General features: G+C 38.7%; 1 protein-coding gene across 1 annotated transcript; it reads right to left on the reverse strand.

The window, feature by feature from the left end:
• Nucleotides 1–1,427: 1,427 nt before the first annotated feature.
• LOC131977801 (WD repeat-containing protein 47-like) lies at nucleotides 1,428–21,354 on the reverse strand. Its single transcript, XM_059341243.1, has 16 exons — nucleotides 21,215–21,354; nucleotides 17,886–18,076; nucleotides 17,065–17,148; nucleotides 15,402–15,486; nucleotides 13,883–14,191; nucleotides 12,429–12,868; nucleotides 10,654–10,750; nucleotides 9,363–9,535; nucleotides 9,029–9,274; nucleotides 8,843–8,918; nucleotides 7,679–7,836; nucleotides 7,368–7,537; nucleotides 6,145–6,315; nucleotides 4,645–4,776; nucleotides 1,981–2,199; nucleotides 1,428–1,658 (listed from the first exon to the last, which is right to left on the reverse strand). Exons 2-16 carry the CDS (start codon nucleotides 18,041–18,043, stop codon nucleotides 1,516–1,518), a joined length of 2,661 nt encoding a protein of 886 aa, XP_059197226.1. The 5' UTR covers nucleotides 18,044–18,076; nucleotides 21,215–21,354; the 3' UTR covers nucleotides 1,428–1,515.
• Nucleotides 21,355–22,883: the final 1,529 nt, after the last annotated feature.

Here is a 22,883-nt window from a genome sequence, read left to right on the forward strand (position 1 = left end):
AGATTTCTTAAATTAAGATGATTAAATCTAGAAATAAGCATGTTGAACGCTTAAAATAAGAAATTAACTCTTAAAAAAAATATATATATATATATTTCTTAACAAGATTAAAAAAAACTTTAGATTTAGAAGTGTTAGATAATTTATCTTGTTTTAAGTTATTTCTTATTGTAAGTGTTAAACATGCTTTTTACTATATTTACTATATTTAATCATCTTTATTTAAGAAATCTTGTCAAGTGAAATTATCTGTCCATGCAGCAAGATCATTTCCCTCAGATTTAGTGTTTTTATCTTGTTTTTAGACACACCTTTTTTGCAGTGTGTATTTAACATAGCGTTAATTACTCCCACACAGAAACAGACAAAGGGGGAAAAACACTTTGGCAATTGTGTGCACAAATTCCAATGAGTGATTCATGTTCTGCATTAGTGACACTACAATAATTTACAGATGACACAGCATATGAGAAAATACCAAAAAATAAAGCTGCAAATAAATAAATAAATCTCTCCATCAATCCAGACATCCAAAAATCTCTAAAAATGTTACAAAAAGGCACATTATGATATGCATAACCCAACATGGCTTCTTTCCACAACATGAAGAGTCCAGCTCACTGTTTCCTCTGGAAACTACAGAGACACAACTGCTTTATGTTGCACCCAAAAAACTGCCTACCCTCTCAAGTGACGTTCATGTGTGTTTGTTTTACCAAATTCTGACTAAAATGTAATTTGGCATCGTGAGAAAAAATATATATTAATAATTTAAAGATGTGCTTGCAAAGAACTTACTCATGCCATTCAATACAGGCATTATCAGTCATCTCTATATTCTAACTACATATCTGCTGATTACATCTCTGTAAGCTCCAAAATGTCCTTATGTCTAATCTTTATGCTTTACTTACAAAAGCCAAAAGGTATTAAGCAAACACACACACGCACGCACACACGCACACACTCACACACACACACACCCCAAATAGTTACTGAACCTCACATGAATTCTGAATAGAAACATTTACGATAAATTCCATGTTTCTAATTTTCACAGCATTTGCAAAATTTTTTTAATCGTTTTCTTTAATTTGCTTAACTTTTAATTACACACATATTTTCAGACTGCAGCTTTTGCTTGCACGCGCGCACACACACACACACAAATATGCAGAAGTATACAAATACACACACACACAACCAAGACTTTCATTTTTTAAGTGACTGAATTTCCCACCTCAAAAACACATCTGGCACACCACTTACACACACACACACACACACACACACACACACACACACACACACATAGAGTTAACTGAGCAGAATATAAACAGCTTTATGCTCACGGTATGTATGCACATGAATACTCAGACACACACACACACACACACACACACACACACACACACACACACACAGCAGCAGCAGCAGTTTGTGATCCCATGCACTGTGTTCTTGTGCTTCTTGCTGCTGATGCTGCTGCTAACCAGTGTTTCACCTGTCAATAGCTCAGTGGCCTGGTGCCCAGAGGACGACAGTTCGATCTGCAGAGGAGGAGAGGAAGGTCCGGTCATGGGGGTGCCACCGACACTGGATCACCTTGTCCCAGTGCTCCCCTGCCACTGTCTGAGGGAGGGGCTTCGTTAGGTCACCTGCGGTCACAGAGGAAACAAAAAAACATCACACACAAGTGGCAAACAGTGGGTTAAAAACCAGCAGACACTGGAAAAATTACTCATAATACTACAGTCTTTAGAGTGCAGGCACCAATTTTCATTTAAAATGCATTTTTTTTGTACTTCAGTATTCTTAAAAAATGAAATAATTGACATCAAGTTAGTCTTTCCTTTTAAAATTGGACTATATCACCCAAAATTAAATGAAAGATTTATCTTTAACAAACTGTTCTATTTAATCCATGTATTTTGCCAAACAACATTTTGTTTCCTTCTCTCCCTATGGAGGTGTTGCTACCTTGAAGGTCACTGATGATGATTTTGTTGTCGTAGGAGCCGGTGAGGAGATGATGTGCTCCGGGCGAGAAGCGCACTGAGCGGATGTCACTGCTGTGAGGGCGGTATGTCTGGACTATGCGGCCTCCTCTGATGTCATACAGCATGCAGGTACTGTCCTCCTGACCTGTGGCCAGCAGGCGGCCGCTGGGATCCACCGCCACCGAAGCAACGGCACTTCCTGCGTGAGACAGGGCGGGAATACGTAAGATGTTTCCTGCAGCTTAAAACAGTTTTTTCTTGACAATATTTACACTAAAAAACAACAGAACTCTCATTGTGTGTTAGTGCTTTCACTGTGCCCTTTTTGTTGTTAAACTGTGATACCACACTAACCTTACAAGTTATTAGTGGCCACATTAAGGATCCACCCAAAACTGTGAGGGGTACTCACACTTGCCACTCGTAGGGCCTTTCTCAATTCTTTATTTTATGTCTCCTCCCTCCTCCATCCTCGCTTGAACTGGAAGTTCTATCTTTACGACCATCCCAAAGCTCTTATATGTGCTCGGAGGATGGAGGAGGGAATCGGAGGAGACATGATCGAGGAGACATGACACTGCAGCTGATCGGACTGATTTTATACATGGCAACATCACTGTACTCTGAAGACAGATAATGGATTAAACTCAAGTGTGTCACTCACAAGTTTTATATTTTATTCATCTTCTGACTCACCATGTCTGTTTTATTGTGGGTCTGAACAACAAAAAGACCACAAACATCTTTCTGCATTTATATAATAATAATAAATATATATATAATATTATTATATAATAATAATTCATAATAAATGAAAATAAAGATCGTTTTAGAAGCTTTTTTTCCTTGCGTGATCTGTTCCACAATTGAGATATATTATGGAAAAAAGTTTTTTTTAAAAGTATGTGATTCTGTCGGTCAGCATCGTTTGTCATTTTCATTCAGTCCCACGTGAGGCTGATCATTCCTGAGTGCAGGGTTTGATATGACATCATTCATGTTTTCCCTTAATCAGGACACAGTTCACAGTATAAATACACAATGCAGGTTGTTATTCATGTGCAGGTGTTTGTTAAACAGGTAGCTGGCATCAGAGAGAAAACACTTAATATTATTATTATTGTTAATATTATTAGTGCATGTCAGTATCTGTGCAGACACAAACAGCTGTGAAAGTGACTGACAGCTGATCCAGCTGTGATCTGCTGCTGCCGTCTTTAGAAACAGACATCACTTCACGTGACTCTTCGGAGGAAAGGACTTCTCATGTCTCTTAAATAATTTCCTCTCTCCTCGCTTCGTTTCCTTGCATCTCTACATGGAAGAAACGATGCAAATGAGGGAAACGAGGATGCAAATAAGGGATTTGAGAAAGGCCCACTGAGTGTGGATCTGTGATCAGCAGTGCAGTGTCAGGTGTGTGTGGACCAGGTATGGGAGGCCTATATATGTAGCTGATTTCAGTGTTCTGTGCTGATTCATTGTCTCACCTTCAGAGGCAGTGAGAGCATCTCCTCCTTTTTCACATATTTAGTAATCATTCCTAGTGTGTTGGTTCTTTGCCCTGGGTCTTTATTAAACCCAGTTTTTAGGGTTATTTAAAGGCTTTCTTTGACAGCCATTTTGGTGTTTCTGTTTATTAGGGCTATCTTATGCTCCCTGAGTTATATTTTTAAGTCAGCTGTCAGCTGCTCAGCAGCAGTGGTTTAGTTTCCCCCTTATCCAAGCCTTTTATTGAAAGGAGCTTCTTATTTCTTTTCATATTGCCTATTTCCTCCTCTCCCATCCAATCGCTTGCGATTTTTGTGATTCTGTTATTGTGTTCCATGTCTCACCACCCCTGACAGAATGAGTCAGCTAGTGTCAGACACAACGAACCATTTCTCAACGGGTTTCCTAAACCTCAACACAAAACTAGCTGTACAGGGGCAGGCTATCACTGCACTAGAAGCCCTTTTAGGCTCCCATGAGCAAATGCTTCATGCCATTGCTGAGCAACAAGCTTCTCATGATCACATGGTGAAAGAAATACTCTCTCGTGTACAGACACCGGGGCCACCCACACTCCAAGTGCAAACACCAAACCAAGCACCCCAGTTCAACCGCACAAGCTTATTGCATTTCAGGAGACTAAGCTGTCAACTCTGGCTCACTATGACTGGCATCCAGGGAAATGCAAGGGGTTTATCACACAATGTAGTCTGGTGTTTGAGTTACAACCCTTCATATTTAGCACAGAACAAGCCTGGGTAGCATACATTATACCCTGCTCTCAGATAAAGCTCTTCCATGGGCTGCAGCCTCGTGGGAGAGGCAGACTGGCCTGTGCAGATTCTGCCCTCTTCATGGCAGAGATGAGGAGAGTATTTGTCCATGATATAAGCAGCGTCGAAGCAGCAAAATGTCCTATTTGTTTATGTCAGGGCTCTACCAGCATAGCACAGCTCTTCATTAAATTTGGCACCTTTTCATATTGTCTTATTTAGATATTTCCCCCTATCCCATCCAATAGCTTGCGATTTTTGTGGTTATTCCTCTAGGATAACTCTAAGATACCCCAAGTCTGCAATTGTGTTCTATATCTCACCACCTCTGACAGAAAAGAGCCATAATGCTAAAAAATAAAAAAATACATAAATCTCACCTGAGCCGTGCAGAGTCGTGCCCACCACACGGACACAGCTGGGCACCCGCAGATCCCAGAACCTCACTGTCTTGTCCTGGGAGCCAGAGGCGATCATCCAACCTCCCCACGTGTACAGAGTCAGAATGTGACCTGTTCAAACAAAATAGTGATGTCTTCAATACTCTACATCAGGGGTTTCAAACTCAAATTACCTGGGGGCAGCTGGAGGCAGTATCAAAATGACCAAAAAAAGACACAAAATTACTAAAAAAAAAAAAAAAAAGAAACAAAATGACAGAAAAAAACTAAATTAGTTTAAAAAGACACAAAATTGCAAAAGACACAAAATGACCAAAAAAAGACACAAAATGACTGAAAAAAAACACTAAATTACTTAAAAAGACACTAAATTACAAAAGAAGCAAAATTACAAAAGACACAAAATGACCAAAAAATACACAGCGTTACCAAAAAAGACACAAAATTATTTTAAAGACACAAAATTGCAAAAAAAAAGACACAAAATTGCTAAAAAAAATAAACAAAATGACCAAAAAAAGACACAAAATTACCAAAAACAAAAGACACAGAATTACCAAAAAAGACACAAAATTATTTAAAAAAAGACACAATTATGAAAGTTATTAAAGGGACCTTCCATACACAACACGGTAAAGTGCCATTCATACAAAACACGCATTCACTTTTCATATCAAGGTGGGGGCCACAAAATATCGTCACGAGGGCCGCAATTGGCCCGCGGGCCGCAAGTTTGAGACCCATGCTCTACATGCTATATCTTTACATTGTTGTAAGGAGTTGTGGTGATTACAAGCTCTGTTTATATCTTGTGGTACTTTACCTAATAGGGTCAATGCAAAAACAAACAAACAAATAGATTTAAATCTGCCCTTGACGATGTGAATATGTGAAATTCATGTCATTCAAGAAATTCGTGTGGCACTGTGTCGCAAAAACCAGAGCTGAGATTCTCATACATAGCATGGCCCTGACTGATCCAAACTGCATTCTTTTTACAAATCTGTTTCACGATGTATTTATCTCTGCATCTTTTTGATCCATTTATTACAGTAAAACCACAGCAAAATCTATATTCATTTTTGGTTCATACTGCTGTTGTAGAGGTAATCATCCAGACACAGTTCCTGCAAAAGGGGGTGAAAATCACTGAGCTGTGTGTCCACCTCAAAATAATATTTTTTTTTTTGTTATATCTGGGACCTTCACAATGGATACAAAGCAGCATTGGTGGTTATTTCGACCATGGCTGAAGGTGGAAAAAAAACTCTGTTGGTATCTACCTCTGCACATAAACACAAATTATTCCACTTATAAACGAGAAGAAACAAAAGGGGAACATTTGCTTTGTGTTCGGTGTGAACAAAGATACTGTATGTGTAGATGATCTACCATGTCTGCAAACGGATTTCAGAACCCTGGAATTTCCTCAGGACAGTTTCTTTCACAATTGCAGGGGCAGAGCTGTGGTTAACGTACCGGTGTGTCCACTCAGGGCGTGAAGGCCCTGTCCTCTCTGACAGTCTGTTGTGTAGATGTTGCAGTCTCCAGCACCGGCACTGATCAAGATAGATCCTCCACTCTCAGGGCCCTCCATGAAGGCGAGGTCCCTGATGGTCCCGTCATGCATGCTGAACTCCAGGTCTGGGCCTGAATCAGAGGGAAGGGAACAGTGTCATCTCCACAGTATCCAGAGAAAGATGAATTACTTCCACTAAATACTTTTACTTAAAACTGTGTTTTACCAACTTATTGATGCACTAATAGCTCTTATTACACTATACCTTGATTGTTTGTCTTTACTCTTCCTGTAAGTCGCTTTGGATAAAAGCGTCTGCTAAATGACTAAATGTAAATGTAAATGTAAATGTAAATGTTACCAGGTTCTGCTTCTCTGTTTACCCAGTCCTCATATTAAAGGGACCCATCAAAAAAGGCTTCTCAGTATTCTCACATTTGCTGCTCGAAAGAATGTATTGCTCAGATGGAATGATAATACACCTCCAACAGTTGGGGGCTGGCACAAAGTGATATTTGACGTATTACTAATGGAATATCTGCTACACAGATTTAAATGTAAGATGGCTGACTTTTTAAAGAGCTCTGCACCCTTCTTTAAATATGCTGGTTATACTATTTTATTAAAGGGATGATAGATGGCAATGAGGGAAACTGGCTAACTGATGTTATGGGTTATAAGGCAGGACATTCATTTACTTATTAGTATTATTATTTTTAATTTTCCTTTAAAAAAAATATATAGCATTTTCTCTCAAAATGGAAATTGAGATTATTGTAAAAATTGTTTTGTTTTTTTCCTACTCTTCCAGTCTTTCATGTGTATTTGCTACATCACTGTCAATTTTAATGGGACAGAGCATTTTCATTGTATTGTCTGTATTACATAATAAGTAGTTGGATATTTGTTTTTTTTTTTGCCACAGTGTGTTGTTGTTTGTTGTTTTTGTCTATGTTGGAAAATGTAAAAAAAAATTACTCCAAAAAGACAACAACAAAAAAACTGTAATTTCTGAACATTTTATGAAATAATTTTGACCAAAACAGCAGCAATTTGGCCTTATTCCTAAGGAAGAAAAATGCTTAGTGATCATTCTAACATAGAGCAGGTCTGTACTGTTGAACTAGTGGCTGGTAAATTGACATTACATATCACACACACACAACAAAACATAAAATAATACCTGTGGCGTTGCAGCTCTCTGCATTGAAAGGCAGGACCTTGACATATTTATCATTGGAGCCAGTAGCCAACAGTTGTCCACAGTGGCTCCAGGCTACACAATAGATGGAGCCCTTGTGGTGTTTGTTCCTCCTGAAGCGCACTGCGGGCTGTTTGACTGCACCAGAGCCACTGAACATGAGAAGAAAACAGACGGACTAAGAAATGTGCAGGACGATGTTGAAATTCTGAGGACTGACCTTAAGTGTTGACTCTTTGACTTTTTCTAGTACACAAGAAATCTATCATTTTATAATCTGGATCTGTGGGTACCTGGTGGTGAGTGTTTCTGGGTAGCTACACACTCTCAGGGTTTTTGAGTTGGAGCCGACGGCATAGAGCGCTCCGGAAGGATGGAAGGCCACTGCACGCACTGCCTGTGTGTCCTCCAGCTGGTTCACCTTAACAAACTGCGCTTTGGACTTCCCGGACTGTAAAGGATCAGGGAAATAATCTATTGAACTGTGATCTACATGTCCATCAGCATATATATTTAAAACACAAATAGTCTTTGGGCAATAATGTTAAACAAATGGGTATTTAATAGCTTTACGGGCGGGGGGGGGGATTAATTTCTAGAGCTGGAATGAAAACAGAATGTTTAATTTTAAGAATAAAAAAAGTAACACCATTTATAAATCACAGAAAGTAATATTTATATATACTTTTCTGCATTATATATTGTATGTATATGTATGTATGTATGTATGTATATATATATATATATATATATATATATATATATATATTATACATTATGTTATGTATGTATGCACACCCTAAATATGACACATTGCTATGTTGTTATTAGTATTACAACTACTGCTACTACTACTACTACTATTACTATATACTGTGATATACAACTATTATTATACTGGCCTTATTACTATTATATATCATATTATATACTGTATATACTGTTCTATTATTATATACTGTCTAGTCACTAAAACATTACCATCATATCATCATCTTGTCACTGTACCTTACCTACCAACTTATCTTCTTTTTAACTTCTTAAGTGTCCTTGTTCTTTGCTGTGTTTTTTCTATTGTTGTTTTTTATTTATTCTACCTCAGTAGTTTATTCTATTATATTTCATTGTACTTAAATACCGGACTGCTGTGACAACCGCATTTCCATTCAGGGATGAATATATCTATCAATCAATCAATCAATCAATCAATCAATCAATCAATCAATCAATCAATCTATCTATCTATCTATCTATCTATCTATCTATCTATCTATCTATCTATCTATCTATCTATCTATCTATCTATCTATCCATCAAAATAATTAATAATGGCACATATTGGACAGCATATACACTGATAGTGAGGGCAATATGAGCGGATAATACCTGTCAACCGATATATCTGTCAGGCTCTTATGCAAATATTATAAAAATAATACAGAATAAGTTTGCTGTACCTCTTGTGAGTTACGTGTAAAAGAACAGCCAGAATCCTCTTGGACTGGGGGATACGACCCTCTGATCCTCTCAGCACTGATAATAAACACACAGATAACTAGTCAACATATTACACAAGCATGATTTTAACAGTGGAAAAATATTCATGATATCCTGTTAATCCAGTTGGTAACGACACACTGTACCTCTGACTGGCAGGAACTGGTGACTCACTGAGGCAAGGCAAGCCCTGGCTCCCAGTCCTTAACGGGGTGCTGCTGACCACTCCAGCTGGCTTGCTCCCTGGAGGCCCCGTGTCTGGAGTGTGCTGGGTGGCGGTAGTTCTGGGACTGGAGGTGCTGGTGTTTCCTGTCAGTCCGTTCCACTGTGTCATCACCTCATCTGCTCTGTGGTCAATGCCCACATTCATCTCCTCCAACTTCTGAATGGACCTGGACAAACACAAGACATGTGTCTCACTGAAGTTGCGTGCCATGCATTTGATCACCGATGTTGAATCTTTTAACATGACCTCCTCACCTACTGAGAAAAGTCTCAGTGAGGTTGTTCTGGGCTGCGTCCAGCGGCTTCACCCCTCCCTCCAGCAGCATCTGCTGGTAAAGCTGTCTCTGCTGCTGCTTCTGCTCCAGATGCTGCTGCACGCGGAGACGCTGCCTGTAATACTCCTGGATCTGCTCTGTGGAGTCGAGACGCTGGACAACACAGGAGTCAAAAATCAACATACTGTCAGCTCGTATAAGAAGTTTCGTTAACCATAATAACCTTGTTCCCAACCCCTTTACCCTAACACTTAACCTAACCTTCACCACAACTAAATACCCAACTCTAACCCTAACATAAACCTGATTGTAACCTTTACCCTTAAAACAAAGTCTGAACTCTCAAAAAAGCCTTTAAAGAAGTGAGGACCGGCCGAAATGTCCTCACTTTGCAAAAATGTCCTCACTCTGTTGGTTAAAAATGTGTCCTCACTATGTTGGAAGTACAAGAACACACACAGACACACAGACACACAGACAGACACACAGACAGACAGACAGACACACACACACACACACACACACACACACACACACACACACACACACATACTAAGTTATAATAGACCAACTCTCTCCCCAGAGCCACTACTGATAACTCTTCAACTCTCAAGGCCTCATCCTCCATCATCTATCCCATAAAAAGTTTTCAAGGATTTCATCATATCCAGAGGGGTCTATAGTATATTCCCCTTCACCTCTCTTACCACTTTTCATACACACAGACATACACATACACACACACACACACACACGAAACAATCCAATCTCAAGCTACTTTGCTCCTCTAGATGGGACCTGGGATGCATAAAGATGAGCGATGATGGAAGCAGCAGGCCATCTTGGGTGTGACCGCACATCAAACCAGATTATCTGCCTCCAGTGTCCATGACCTCAACCCTCTTCACTGGGACAGGGGCTGGAGGGCTCTAGTGCCCCTTGGACAGGTGTGGTAGAGAATTGGGGAAGGATTTATGAGGCAGTGGAGCTGTGGAGCCTCGGTGGTTCAGGAGGTTCAGGGGGAATCTATTCTAAATCTCTTCAATCTGTAATGGCTGTGGAGGGACGACAGACTGAACATCTTGTGTTGACTCAAGTGACCGGACAGACAACCATAGCTTTTTTCTTTTTACGATCTTCACATGAATCATGAAACTAATTCAGTCTGAGACACTCCGCTTCTCCATATTATAATGTGTTTATGCTTATTGAACTCAGGTCTACCCCACATATAACAACGCCCTGCTTAGAGTTTTTCTCTCTCTTTGTACCTCATTTTTGTCTGCGTTGCAGGGTGGCCCACCATCTTTTCCAGGGGTCAGAGGTGTCCGTGTGGTGTTGGGTCCATCCAGCCCTTGTGGCTGCTTCCTAAAGTCGGGAATATAAACATGTCAATTCACAATCATATGTTTTTATTTAAATTAATTTGACATAAAATTGTAAGCAAAGTCAAAGTCAAATAATGCACACTTAATGGATATTAAACTCAAGGATTATCATATAGGTACAAAAGGAAAAAAATAGAATTAATATGGGCTACAAATGTTAAAGTGTTACTAATTTAATAGCAAACAACAGCAACAAGGTCACATCCCAATGGCAGAAAGAGCCTTTTTTTTTAAATGAGATGAAAATGCATTAGAAGAAAGTTGTGTTACTTGCATGTCTGCCTATTTGCAAGCGTGTCTAAAATTGTAGACAATACAGCAATACAGACTTCCTGTTGAAATGACAAACTCTTGAACTTGATTATAGATCTTATTGATCTCTCTTGTATCACTTGTGCACAACAACTGTATCCAGCAGGTGGAGCCAGAGGACGTATCAACATCTAACTGCCTTTCAAACTGCTCATTGGTTATTTCATTTGCTCTCCACTTACTACTCAGTGGTCTAATGTTTGCAGCCTTGTAAAGCAAACCTGTCAGCTCACCTCTAATTATTTGATGGATCCTCAGTGCCCCAGTAGTGGTTGCCCACTACTTCTAATGCTTAGGATGGAGGAAATGTACAGATCCAATTTCACAACGTTATGCTCTGTATCACTGTATGTGTCAATATATGAGGTTTCTTCTTCTTGTTCTAAAGAGTCTTTCATCACATATATCAGTTAAAAGGGCCACAGCTTGAGGGGAAAGGCATAATTTTACTTCACATAGGATAGTATGCCCCTAAAAATGCCATAAAACTGTCATTGCATTTCTTATATGTCATAAAAAAGTCATAGTATAATCATTTAAAAAAGAGCATTTAATGTCACAGTATAGTATGTCATTTAAGATCAGAAAAAATGTCGTAGTATAGTATGTCATTACAAGTGTCAAAATAAAAGACAGTTGCATTGCAAAAATAAACCAAGGGGGTCTGGCTGCAGACCTGCACTGTCAGGACCAGAAGTTGCGGACCTGCACTGTGAGGACGGGAAGTTGATTCGAAGCTTTTCAAAATAAAAGCAAGCATATTGGAAGCAAATATTTTTCGTTCCCCATGTTTCTTTCTTTGGTCTTTATTTCATGTATACATTTTATTTCTAAATATGTTTATGTGTCATTAAAAAAAAAGTCCAAAACCCGATTCTTTCAAATTAATATAACTTTACAGGGCGATGTATAGTGTGCAATGTAATGTTGTAATGTTAAGACCGTTTCTGTTTCTTCGTTGGACGAAAAGTTGTTGTCACTTGACTTTTACTCACCTCGTGGCCTCCACACTTCACACTGGGAACGAAAAATACATGCTTCCGGTAGACTCGCTTTTATTTTGAAAAGCTTCAAATCACCTTCAGGGCCTCACAGTGCAGGTCTGCAACTTCTGGTCCTGACAGTGCAGGTCTGCAACCAGACCCCTCTCCAACAAACAAAAAGCCGTCAAAGTATGGTATGCCTCCAAAAATGTTGAAACATTGAAAATGTCAACATAAACGTCAAAGCTTAAAAAATGCAAAAATAAACGTCATCGTAATGTAAGAAATGTGTTGTGTTAAACTCCACTTATCTGTTGTTCCAAGCACAAAAATAATTTGTCCTGTTCAAGGGTAGACTCTTACTTTTCCGGTGAATCATCCTGCTGATGCATGTTGTTCTCCACCAGGCTCCGACTGAGAGCAGACTTCAAGTTGGTCTCCATGCCTCTTTTGTCCTGGGCTGCCAGGCCGTGGGACAGGCCGTCCAGAGCTGGATTGAGGGATCTGGACATGTAGGTGTCTGCTGAATGAGGCCTCTGGCGGAAGGGTGAGGTAGGGCAGGGAGACAGGCGGTTGATTAACGGGGTGAGGAGGTCGGCGTACCCGGCCTTGCTGGGCTTCACAAGACGGTCCACGTGGATGTTGAGGGTCTGTTGCTGGAAGGCGCAAGAGAAGGCACCTGGAGAGAGGTTCTGCAGCCAGGAGAGCAGCGACAGGTCCACTTCATCACAGCCGTTCCCACAAAGCAAATCCACACCCAGCAACACCTCACCCTCTGTGATCTCCTCACCGGTTGCTTTACTCTGAAAGCAGAAACAGAGGGGTTCTCACCATCAACTGGGACTGGAATTGTTGAGGTTTTGTGCAAGCATTGATGGTTTTTAATACATTTAATAATGTTACAAAACTTCAACAGGATTCAAAAGACACTTTATATTGCCTTTGCTCTCTGAACCCCAAGCCGTTTCTAGGCTTTTTTTTGTGTTGCTTTTTTTGCTCTTTTTATATTTTACTTACTAGACCTGCACCTCTGTAGAATCAGCACAATCATGGCTCAAAGTGTGAACTACTCAGAAATGTCTTTTGTGCAGAATAACACAGTTATGATGACATTAATCATATAAAAGAAGAAAAAGGTTGGATTTCTCAGATAAATTGAGTTTATATATATCGCTTTTTCCGAGTGTCAACAAGTGTCATGATTATTGGAAAAAAGTTGGGTTTGTACATTCTATACATATTGAACTATTTGCATTTTTACAACCTTTACTTTCATGTCCTCTCCCCTCTGCTCTGTGTAAACAGCCTGCAGTCCTGTCTGATTTTCTGTGAATGTTTGTCATGTTTCCGTTGGTCTCCACAAAATCAACCACAGCTTCACTGTGTGTCTGAGGAGCGCACAATTTAATGACAGAATAAAGTGATTCTGACAGAATTATTACAATTTCAAGCTTCGTTTTGGTTACTTTTTCTAACGGAAACTTTCGTAACCTATCATCCATTCAAGGACTGTTTGTAAAGTTTAAATTGAAACAAAAAAACCCATTTTTTTTGTCTTTCTAATATAAATGGTGTTTCTTTTAAAGAAAAGAAGGAGAATATGTTTGAGTGGTTGATGGTGGGGTTCAGAGGGTTAAACAATCAGCTAAAACCAGATGGGTTTTGTACCAGTACACATTAGGGCATCTTGCATTACAAGAATTTTAATAGATTATTGCAGACCTCTTCAGATTTGGAGAGGCAGCATTTGCTTAGAGTCTTTTAACAGCCAATGACATTTTCTTGTAACCTTTTTCATTTTAAGAGTATAATATTACCTGACAGAACTCGACACAGCACTCGTAAAGAATCCCTTTGATGAGCAGCTGGAAGAGTCGGTTCCCGCTCGCCCTGAAGCCGGCCTCGCTCAGCTTCCTGTCCGCAGGGATGAACTCAGCTACCATCGCACAGGCTTCCTCGAAGCAATGGACACGTGCCGTGCTCGGGTTCCAGTCTTTAAACTCTGCGTGGTGGGTGAGGCGCGGCAGGGTGAGGAGGAGACACAGCTTGCTGTAGTCCTCCTTTGTCGGACAGAACTCCTCCAGACTGTGGAGACACCTGACTGCTGCTTGCATGCTGAGCTCCAGCTGCAGTTTAAAGAACATTCACAGAAAACAAGTGAGTATGTGGTGCTTTTTTCTAAGTCTGAAATGTGTGGTTTATAGAGACGACTAGTGTGTGTGTTTAAGAAGCTTCATATTCACACACAGCTTTATCATCTCAGTTCAAATGACAGGATTCTCCTATTGACCATGGAGCAGCTTTAATGGTGAAGAGAGATCATAGACTGTATATAAATAATGGACGTAGTGACCATGACGTCACCCATTGGTTTGTGGCCCGTTGGAAGCATCGAGTTCATCGTTACACTCATCTTGTTTTCGATACGGGGAGCAGACCATATCTGGACTGTGGAGGAGCGAGAGGGATCTGATCACTGACTACAGCCTCTCTACGCCTCAACCTGACTGAGAGAAGCTGCTGCTAATTAACTGGAGCATTAACTGGGATGTTAGTTTTGGCTGGCAAAAAAACAAAAACAAAATGTATGTTACTGACCTCAGAAAACTGACCAGCGACTCCTTGGAGTGTCTGTTAGTCCAACCAAACGCTGAACAAGACATTTTTATTGAACAAAACGTTCAAATAAACTGTCATTAAGTGAAAATACAGTGAAAGGGTCAAAGTTATGAGACGAAACCAGTAACCAGTAAAAGTCCTTTTTAATATCTATATAACGTTATATATAAATTGCCGTGGATACGTATTGTTCTGCTTCTCTCTCTTATTTATATACAGTCTATGTTCTCTCCTGATGACAGCTCGCCTTGTTAGCCACCTGTCAATCAAAGGTAGCCACGCCCCAAATCATACGATTCTTTATCTTCTATTTTCTTCTATTTTCTTCTAAATGGGGCCATTATTAGAACTATGAACATCAGATTGTCTTGAAGAAGATTTTTTACTAGCGATTGAGACCATAGTGTTGTCCTAAAAAAATTTCTGAGGTAATAAATCAAGTGAGAAGTTTTTTCATTTTGCATTGAAATTAATGGGCAACATTTTTTTGCAGCCAAACTTAGCACCCCCTGCTGGAGTTTTCAGTAGAATGCAGCTTAAAGCACTTCCTGGTTTGCCTCCATGCTCAGACACGGAGGTTGCCGCCTGAGAGAGATATTAGGTTGCGATGCCCAGGTGCTTTTTTTTTTTTTTGTGTATTTGGTTTCCTAGCTATTGGCCTTGTAGTAGTGCTCATCTTATAAAGTCATTATATCTGCAAATTGCAGATTTACATACATTCTGAGGGTCTTCAGCAGCAGACATGGCATTATTTACACACAGGGCTTCCAGAAACTTCTGCTTCAGAATGATGTAGCGGAACCTGTAAACACAAATCTCAGTATGAGAAATACACTTTACATGACATTAATTACATACCCTCATGTGACATTTTCTGGCAAAGGTGATTAGGTGGGAGTATTATCAAATATTATCCGTTTATGTTGAGCGTTTGGTAAGAAACAGAACAGAAAGGCTGTCAGTAATATGACATGATTATGCCACTGTAGCACTGAGACTTGACCTGATTTAGCTCCTGAGGCTACCAGTCTCCTGCTTCACTGGCAAGGCCAACTCAGTCATCAGTACTGTACTTCATTTTTTTCATTTTAATTTTATTAATTCTTCTTTTCGAACCGAAAAATAAACAACAACATAAACTACAACAGCGTAGCCTAGATGCATATAGGTATACATACTCACATAGACACCATACAGTATATATATACCTATACATTTACACACATACAGTATAAATATCCCTATACTTATACACACATACAGTATATATATCCCTATACATATAAACATATACAGTATATATATCCCTATACATATAAACATATACAGTATATATAACCCTATACATATACACACATACAGTATATATATATATCCCTATACATATACACACATACAGTATATATATATATCCCTATACATATACACACATACAGTATATATAGCCCTATACATATACACACATACAGTATATATATAGCCCTATACATATACACACATACAGTATATATATCCCTATACATATACATGCACCTGCCCCGTCTAAGTAATAAGATAGATATAGGAACCAGTTAACTTAATATTCACTACGCATTTCCTTATAACATTATCCCCTGGTACTCCACACTTCAAATAAGATATTTTCTCTCTACCACTTAATGTCAAATAAATATATCATTATTATTATTATTATTATTTATTTATTTATTTTCTTATCAGTCAACCATAGTATATCAAACTACTTAGATCGGAGAATTTCTATTACTCCCGCAAAGAAAACAACAACAAAAAATACAACAAACAAATAACAACAACAAAATAAAACAGTGAAGGCAGTTACAAGAACGTCCTCATCCAGTTTGCAACCTATACTTATTTAACATATGATTTTTCATAAGCCTTTAACTTAACAATTGTTGTGCATGATATCATTTCATCGCTGCAGTTGTTCCATATTCTCACTCCATTACTTGTAATGCAGTGATACTTTGAATGAATTTTTGATGAATTACTTTAAACATAAATTGTGATATTTTAATACTTAATAATGGACATGTAATACAGACGAGGAAGACAACTGTACTAAATTAAGATCTTTTCCAGCTGTGGGCTACTGACAAGTCAAACTCAAAAAGTGAATTTGTCACTGCTGCTTACTATCATGTTTTAATGTGTCAGCTCTGCTACTTAACTGTGTTTTTATTTTAGGGATGGAAAATTTTAAATATGCATTACTGTCTTCAATGCACTGATTTGAACTAGGGGGAAATTCTATTTTGGTTCTTTTGTGTATGAAAATACTCAATGCAATGACAATAAAGTGAATCTTGCAACTCAAAATAATGAATTAGAATAATGCCCCACATATGATTTCTCTCACCTTTTCTTGTCGAACTTGTCCATTCCTTCTAGAGGTTGAATGAACTGCATCACTTCCTCCCACTGGCCGTCCAAAACAAGTTGCCTGTAGAAAGTAGCAGATCGACAATTTAAGAACACTTGCAAATGGTGAAAACATACACTTGATTGTTAACCCTTTGATGCACAACATATAAACACCTTCTAATGCACAGCATGGGTCAAAAATGACCCGCATTCATTTCCCATAGCATAGTGATACAAAAAGTGATACACTGAATTAACAATTTGAGTCTATCTGTAACTATTTTTTGTCTTCTCTGTAAGGTTTAACTTTAAAAGAGTTGTTAGAACCACCAGATTACATTGGAAAATCACATATTTTAACATTTGAGACTTATTAGAGCCACCAAATAATAATTTCCATTGGAAAAACACCAATTTAATAAAATAGTTACAGGATAGTTAATATTTGTGTCTTCTTTGTCAGGTTTTAAATTGGTGATTGGTGAATTGGTGACAACATATAAACACCTTCTAATGCACAACATGGGTCAAAATGACCTTGTGCATTAGAAGCGTAGTGATTTAAAAAAAAGGGGTTTTATTCAAAAAATAAGAAATGAAAACAAAAAATTAGGATGTATGATGATCAAAAACAAGTTATTTGAGGAAAACCTGCAATACTGAAAGATGAAATTAATTCATTGCAAAGATATAGAATATAAAAGCTTAGTTGGGTCACTTTAGACCCATGTTGTGCATCAAAGGGTTAAAAAATAGCTCCGCCCGCTACAAAAGTCTGTAAAACTTCTTCTTCTCTGATCTGCTGTACTGTCATACCTGAGGAAGAGCATGTCATCAGAGTAGAGTCCATTAATGACGCCGCTCTCCTTCTCTAAGGCCAGCATGCTGATGTGCAGCTTCCTGGAGTTCAGAAAGTCCAGCATCAGCTTGATCACCTCCGCCTCCTTGATGCTGATTGTCTCCTCTGCTGTCATGATTACAAACGTGTGGTGGCAGCTTACAGGTGGCTGGAATAAGAAAAACGAGATGGACATGATAATGACAATGTTGCATTTAAAAAATAAAATGTTTAAGCTTATGATTTACAACCTTCATTCAAGAAGTTTCATTCTAAAATGACAGTACTGGGAAATGCTGCCACAGCCATTAAATTACTTGATGTTACATCCAAAAACAAACGTTGAACCGATGTGTTGAACCGACAAAGATTTTGGCAGTTTTTAATTGGACTCATAATGATTGCTTAAAGACAATAATTATCAAATTGCAGGAATCTCACAGCATAACTAACATGCAGTTTGTTGCTGCCTGCCCCTGTCCCTGCCCTAAGCTATGTTATTGGATTTAACAAACATGACCGGTAAGTTTTTGGAGCAATCAATGTGAAATTTTCTATTACTATGGGGTCTCTTAAGTAGAGGTATAGGTTGACTGATATATCAGCCGCCCAATATATCGGGCTGATATTTGCGTTTTTTTACTTGTATCGGCATCGGCTGAAACGTGCGTGCGTTCACCGATCAATTAGCCCATTTCACTGAGCCAACTCCAGTCAAGGCTCAGTGCAACATCTGCCATTCTCTGGTGAGCTGCTGCTGATACCAAAAAAAAGAAAAACACATCAAATATGTGGATCATCTGAGGCGCCACCACCTCGAGGCCTAGAACAACATACACATTGTTTGCTATCAAACTGTTAATATGTTTTGTTTTTTTGTTAATAAATGTTTCTTTTTTGTTTGAATTGAGACTTGTGTAACATTTGTTATCATTGTGTCATTTTTATCATGTAAATGGAGGGAGAAAAGGCCCCAAAAAATCGGCAGCACATATCGGGGATCGGTTAAGACTGATGTTAAATAATCGGTATCGGCATCGGCCTTAAAAAACCTGTATCGCTCGACCACTACTCTCAAGCAAATCATTAACAGAAGACAGAGTTTGGTGATGTCGGTAAGTGGTATGAGATAATGGGAGTTGTAACTTCTCCTGGTTAGGATTCCTTCAGTCTTCTTCATTTAGGAGTCATTGACTGGGAGCCAAATTATTTGCAAAGTTCTTCTTCTCTCAAAACAGCCAGACCAGTGCTTAAAACTTGTAAAAAAAAAAAAAAAAAAAAAAAAAAACACTGAATAAAGACAATTTCACTTTATATATCACTCTTTCTCCAACTCTGGAGGGGCAAGGCTGTCACTAACATTTTCTCAGGTTTCTACTCTGAAAACATAAAATCCAGACATCCCCTGACTAAAATCCTTCATCATATTTAAAACTGAATGATTCTCAATTCATTACAGCTTCTGGCAGACAACCACAAAATGACACCATTGACAGATGACCAGATGAAGCAGACTGTTGCCTTGATTAAAATGATAGATTACTCTACTTTTGAAAACTGTTCTAAACATTTTGGATAAACTTAGCACACAACTAAACCAAAATATATGACATAGGTCTAGTTGTTTTTACAGTTACACATTATACCTTTACTATAGAGCATTGTCTGTCACTAGAAGTGTGTGTGAAACAACAGTACACATGCTCAGACAGCTTAACAGTCTCAGATCAATGTTAATGATGTTAATGCTCATGTACACTGATGTTTACACTCAACAATTACAATACAGTCTTCCAGGGACTTGTCCTGTGTCCAGCTGCTCACTAACAACACTGCAGATGTTACAAATTACATAGTTTGTTATCAACATTTCTACAAGAGCTGCTGGGTGCCTGTGCTTCTAAAGAGTTACTTAAAGGCAAGACAAGCCAAGGCATATTTATTTGTATAGCGCATTTCATACAATTCAATGTGCTTCACACAACCATACACAATTTTAGCAATAATAAAAGTAAAAACTAAAATATATATATACATGTAACACCAACAGCAAAGAGGCAGTTTAAAAGTAAATGAGAGAATAAAAAAAAGACATAAAACATAAAAACAATGTGCATTAACTGCAGAAAGCATCCAAAAAGAGTTTGGTCTTAACTTTTGTTTTGAACATGTCGATAGTTGGGCCGTTTTTGATGGTCTGGAAGCTGGTTCCAGAAATGGCGCCATAGTGGCTAAAAGCTGCTTTACCTTGCTTTACCTTGCTTTGTTCTGACATTTCAGTAGTAGTTGTTTATGTTGTGATCTAAGGGACCTGGTTTGGGAATACTGTTTAAACATGTCATGTAGGTAGTTTGGCCCCACCCCCTTCAAAGACTTAAAAACAATCAGAAGTGCTTTAAAATCAATTATGTAGCTAATTGGGAGCCTTTAAGATCGGGGTGATGTGATCTCTCCTTTTTGTTTTAGTGAGGACCCTGGCTGCACTGTTCTGAATCATTTGAAGTGGTTTCAAACTTTTTTTGGGAAGTCCTGTGAAAAGCACATTGCAATATTCATCCTACTAGTGACAAAAGCATGTATGATTTTTTCCAGATCCTCTTTTGACATATATCCTCTAAGTTTGTTAATATTTTTTAAGATCGAAGTATGCTGATTTTGTGCCAGATTTAATGTGACTGCTAAAAATATTTAAAAATGAGTTTATTGTGCTCTTCAGTGGCAAAGCATATCAACATTTTTTATCATTTGTTAAATATTCCTACAATAACTTAATTTAACTGTATGTTTATTATAATATCCAGACTATTCTTATGCTGGCTTGCAGAGTCTATTCTACACTAAACATTTAAAATGACCTTAATGCCCAAAAGGGTTCATATTTTTCTGCGAATCTGGTAAGAAATATCTTAGGCTGCACGTCCTTAGGGTCGGACTGTAAACGGTTAATCACAGCAACATCACATCAGCAGCTACACAAAGACATCTTCATTATGCATGATCCCCTCGGCCTGTACATATAAGAGCATTAAGAGGCTGAGAGGTGACACCGCCCTGTTCCTCCAGACACACTAACCACATCCCGCTACTCTGCTCCTGATGTGACAGCAGGTCTGCGGCCCAAAACATGACAGCCTCAGCACTTTCTCTGCGCCCAGACACACCTTGTTTACTTGAGCATGACAACCCGTAGCGCACAATGAGACACACACAAGCAAATAATGTCAATAATATCCCTGTAACGTGCAGCAGCAGAGCGCGCATGGCTCCACCGGCGGTGCAGGCTAACAACACGCCGCCAGCTGCTCACCTGTCAGTCTGCGACAACAACACGCCGCATTAAAGCCGCTCCGCTCCGCTCCGACGGCTGCCTCCCAAACGTGTCAGTGTCTACGAAGAAAAGAGCAGAGAAGCGCCGATTGTGTGTTGAAATCCCAGCCAGCGTCTCCAGAAAGCTCCTGTCTGCTCTCTGTCTTGTACACAGCTCCGGTTGCCATGCGGACGCAGCCGCAAACCACCAATCAACTGTAGTGATGACGCCCTGCAGTCACACCTACAGCACAGCCGTTCAGATAGAAGTACATGTTCTCAGTGATGGAGAAGCTGTAGTATCACTCCAAATGTGGTTAAAACCTAACTACAATATTGAGGACAATAATAGTAATAGTAATAATGATAATAATAATAATAATAATAATAATAATATTCTATAATAATTTCATCATTTAACCCTTTGATGTTTGGGGCTCTTTTGTCGGTTTTGGACTCCTTTTCATTCTGCCTGTATAAACCACTTAAACATATTTACCATGACGTGTTGGTATCATTGTTTTCAGGACAACCTATATGACCTGATTATTTTTTTCATTTTGACTTACTGGATCAACATTTTGAACACAAAAACACACATAAAAACACACACAAAACACACATAAAAACACACAAAACACAAAAAATACAAAAAACACACGTAAAACACAGACAGACACACACACACACACACACACACACACACACACACACACACACACACACACACACATAAACACACAAAGAAATTCCAAAAAACACACACACAAAAAAGTAAACACAAAACATTGCATTCAAAATGCTGAATGCACACTGCAAAATTAGAAAAATCTCTGCAAAAAAAAAGGTAAAATCATTCTACTACACTTGGTCGAGGTGTTTTTTTAACCTTTGCTGAAAAAGGGTTGATGCATTAAATTGGACATGGAAACTTCTGGAAAAGCCAAAACTTTAGAGAAAAGCTAACAGCAGGGCTCCATGCTGCTTCGTTTTTACGTCCGCGCTTTCGTGGACTCCAGATCAGTTCGTAGCTATGGTGGGCCTAAGAACCATTAAGCTATATTATGTTTTGCATATTGCTAAAAGTAAATAAATTGAATGATGATCAGTCGAAACCATTGGAACCCACCTCTCAAGGTCCGGATATATAGCAACAAATACCATCAAAATCACCCAAAAGTGATAAACTAAAAGTAACTTTAAGGTAAAAACAATTTTTTTTGTTTATGCAATAAACATGCTTAATGCATTTTCTCCTTGAGATTGTACAAACTAAGAACATGAGCCTTGTGCTTAAAGCCTTTTTTATTTATTTTTGTAATGGTTATGTTGTTTTCATTGATTAGAATAACCGCTTATCCCAACTAGGGTGACCATGAACCATGAATGTCGTGACAATGAATGAATGACAATGTCATGTCTTCTTGTTCTCATAAATTGTCATCACTAATCACCTATACTGTAGATTCTATTGGTCATGGCTGATCAACCTGTTAGTGTAACAATTTGTTGTTGGAAACTTTTGCTTTAGAAAAATGAATCAAAATGCTTCCTCCTCGTTAACCTGCTACTCATCCCCCTGTGGCTGAGCAAGTGCAGGGGCAGGCTGGTGTTTGAGCTAAACATGACTTAGATCATTTATCTGGCTGAGGTTTGTGCAAGTTAGAATC

This window comes from Centropristis striata, chromosome 9, assembly GCF_030273125.1.
Source record: "Centropristis striata isolate RG_2023a ecotype Rhode Island chromosome 9, C.striata_1.0, whole genome shotgun sequence".
Lineage (NCBI taxonomy): Eukaryota > Metazoa > Chordata > Actinopteri > Perciformes > Serranidae > Centropristis > Centropristis striata.

What these genes read in the sequence shown, in the direction of transcription:
- LOC131977801 (XM_059341243.1), bottom strand. Translation starts at nt 18,043, where the DNA reads ATGACAGCAGAGGAGACAATCAGCATCAAGGAGGCGGAGGTGATCAAG. An exon ending in GATGACATGCTCTTCCTCAG is followed by an intron (nt 17,149 to 17,885) that starts GTATGACAGTAC and finishes TACTTTCTACAG; the next exon opens with GCAACTTGTTTTGGACGGCC. An exon ending in GCTGTGTCGAGTTCTGTCAG is followed by an intron (nt 12,869 to 13,882) that starts GTAATATTATAC and finishes TTCTGCTTTCAG; the next exon opens with AGTAAAGCAACCGGTGAGGA.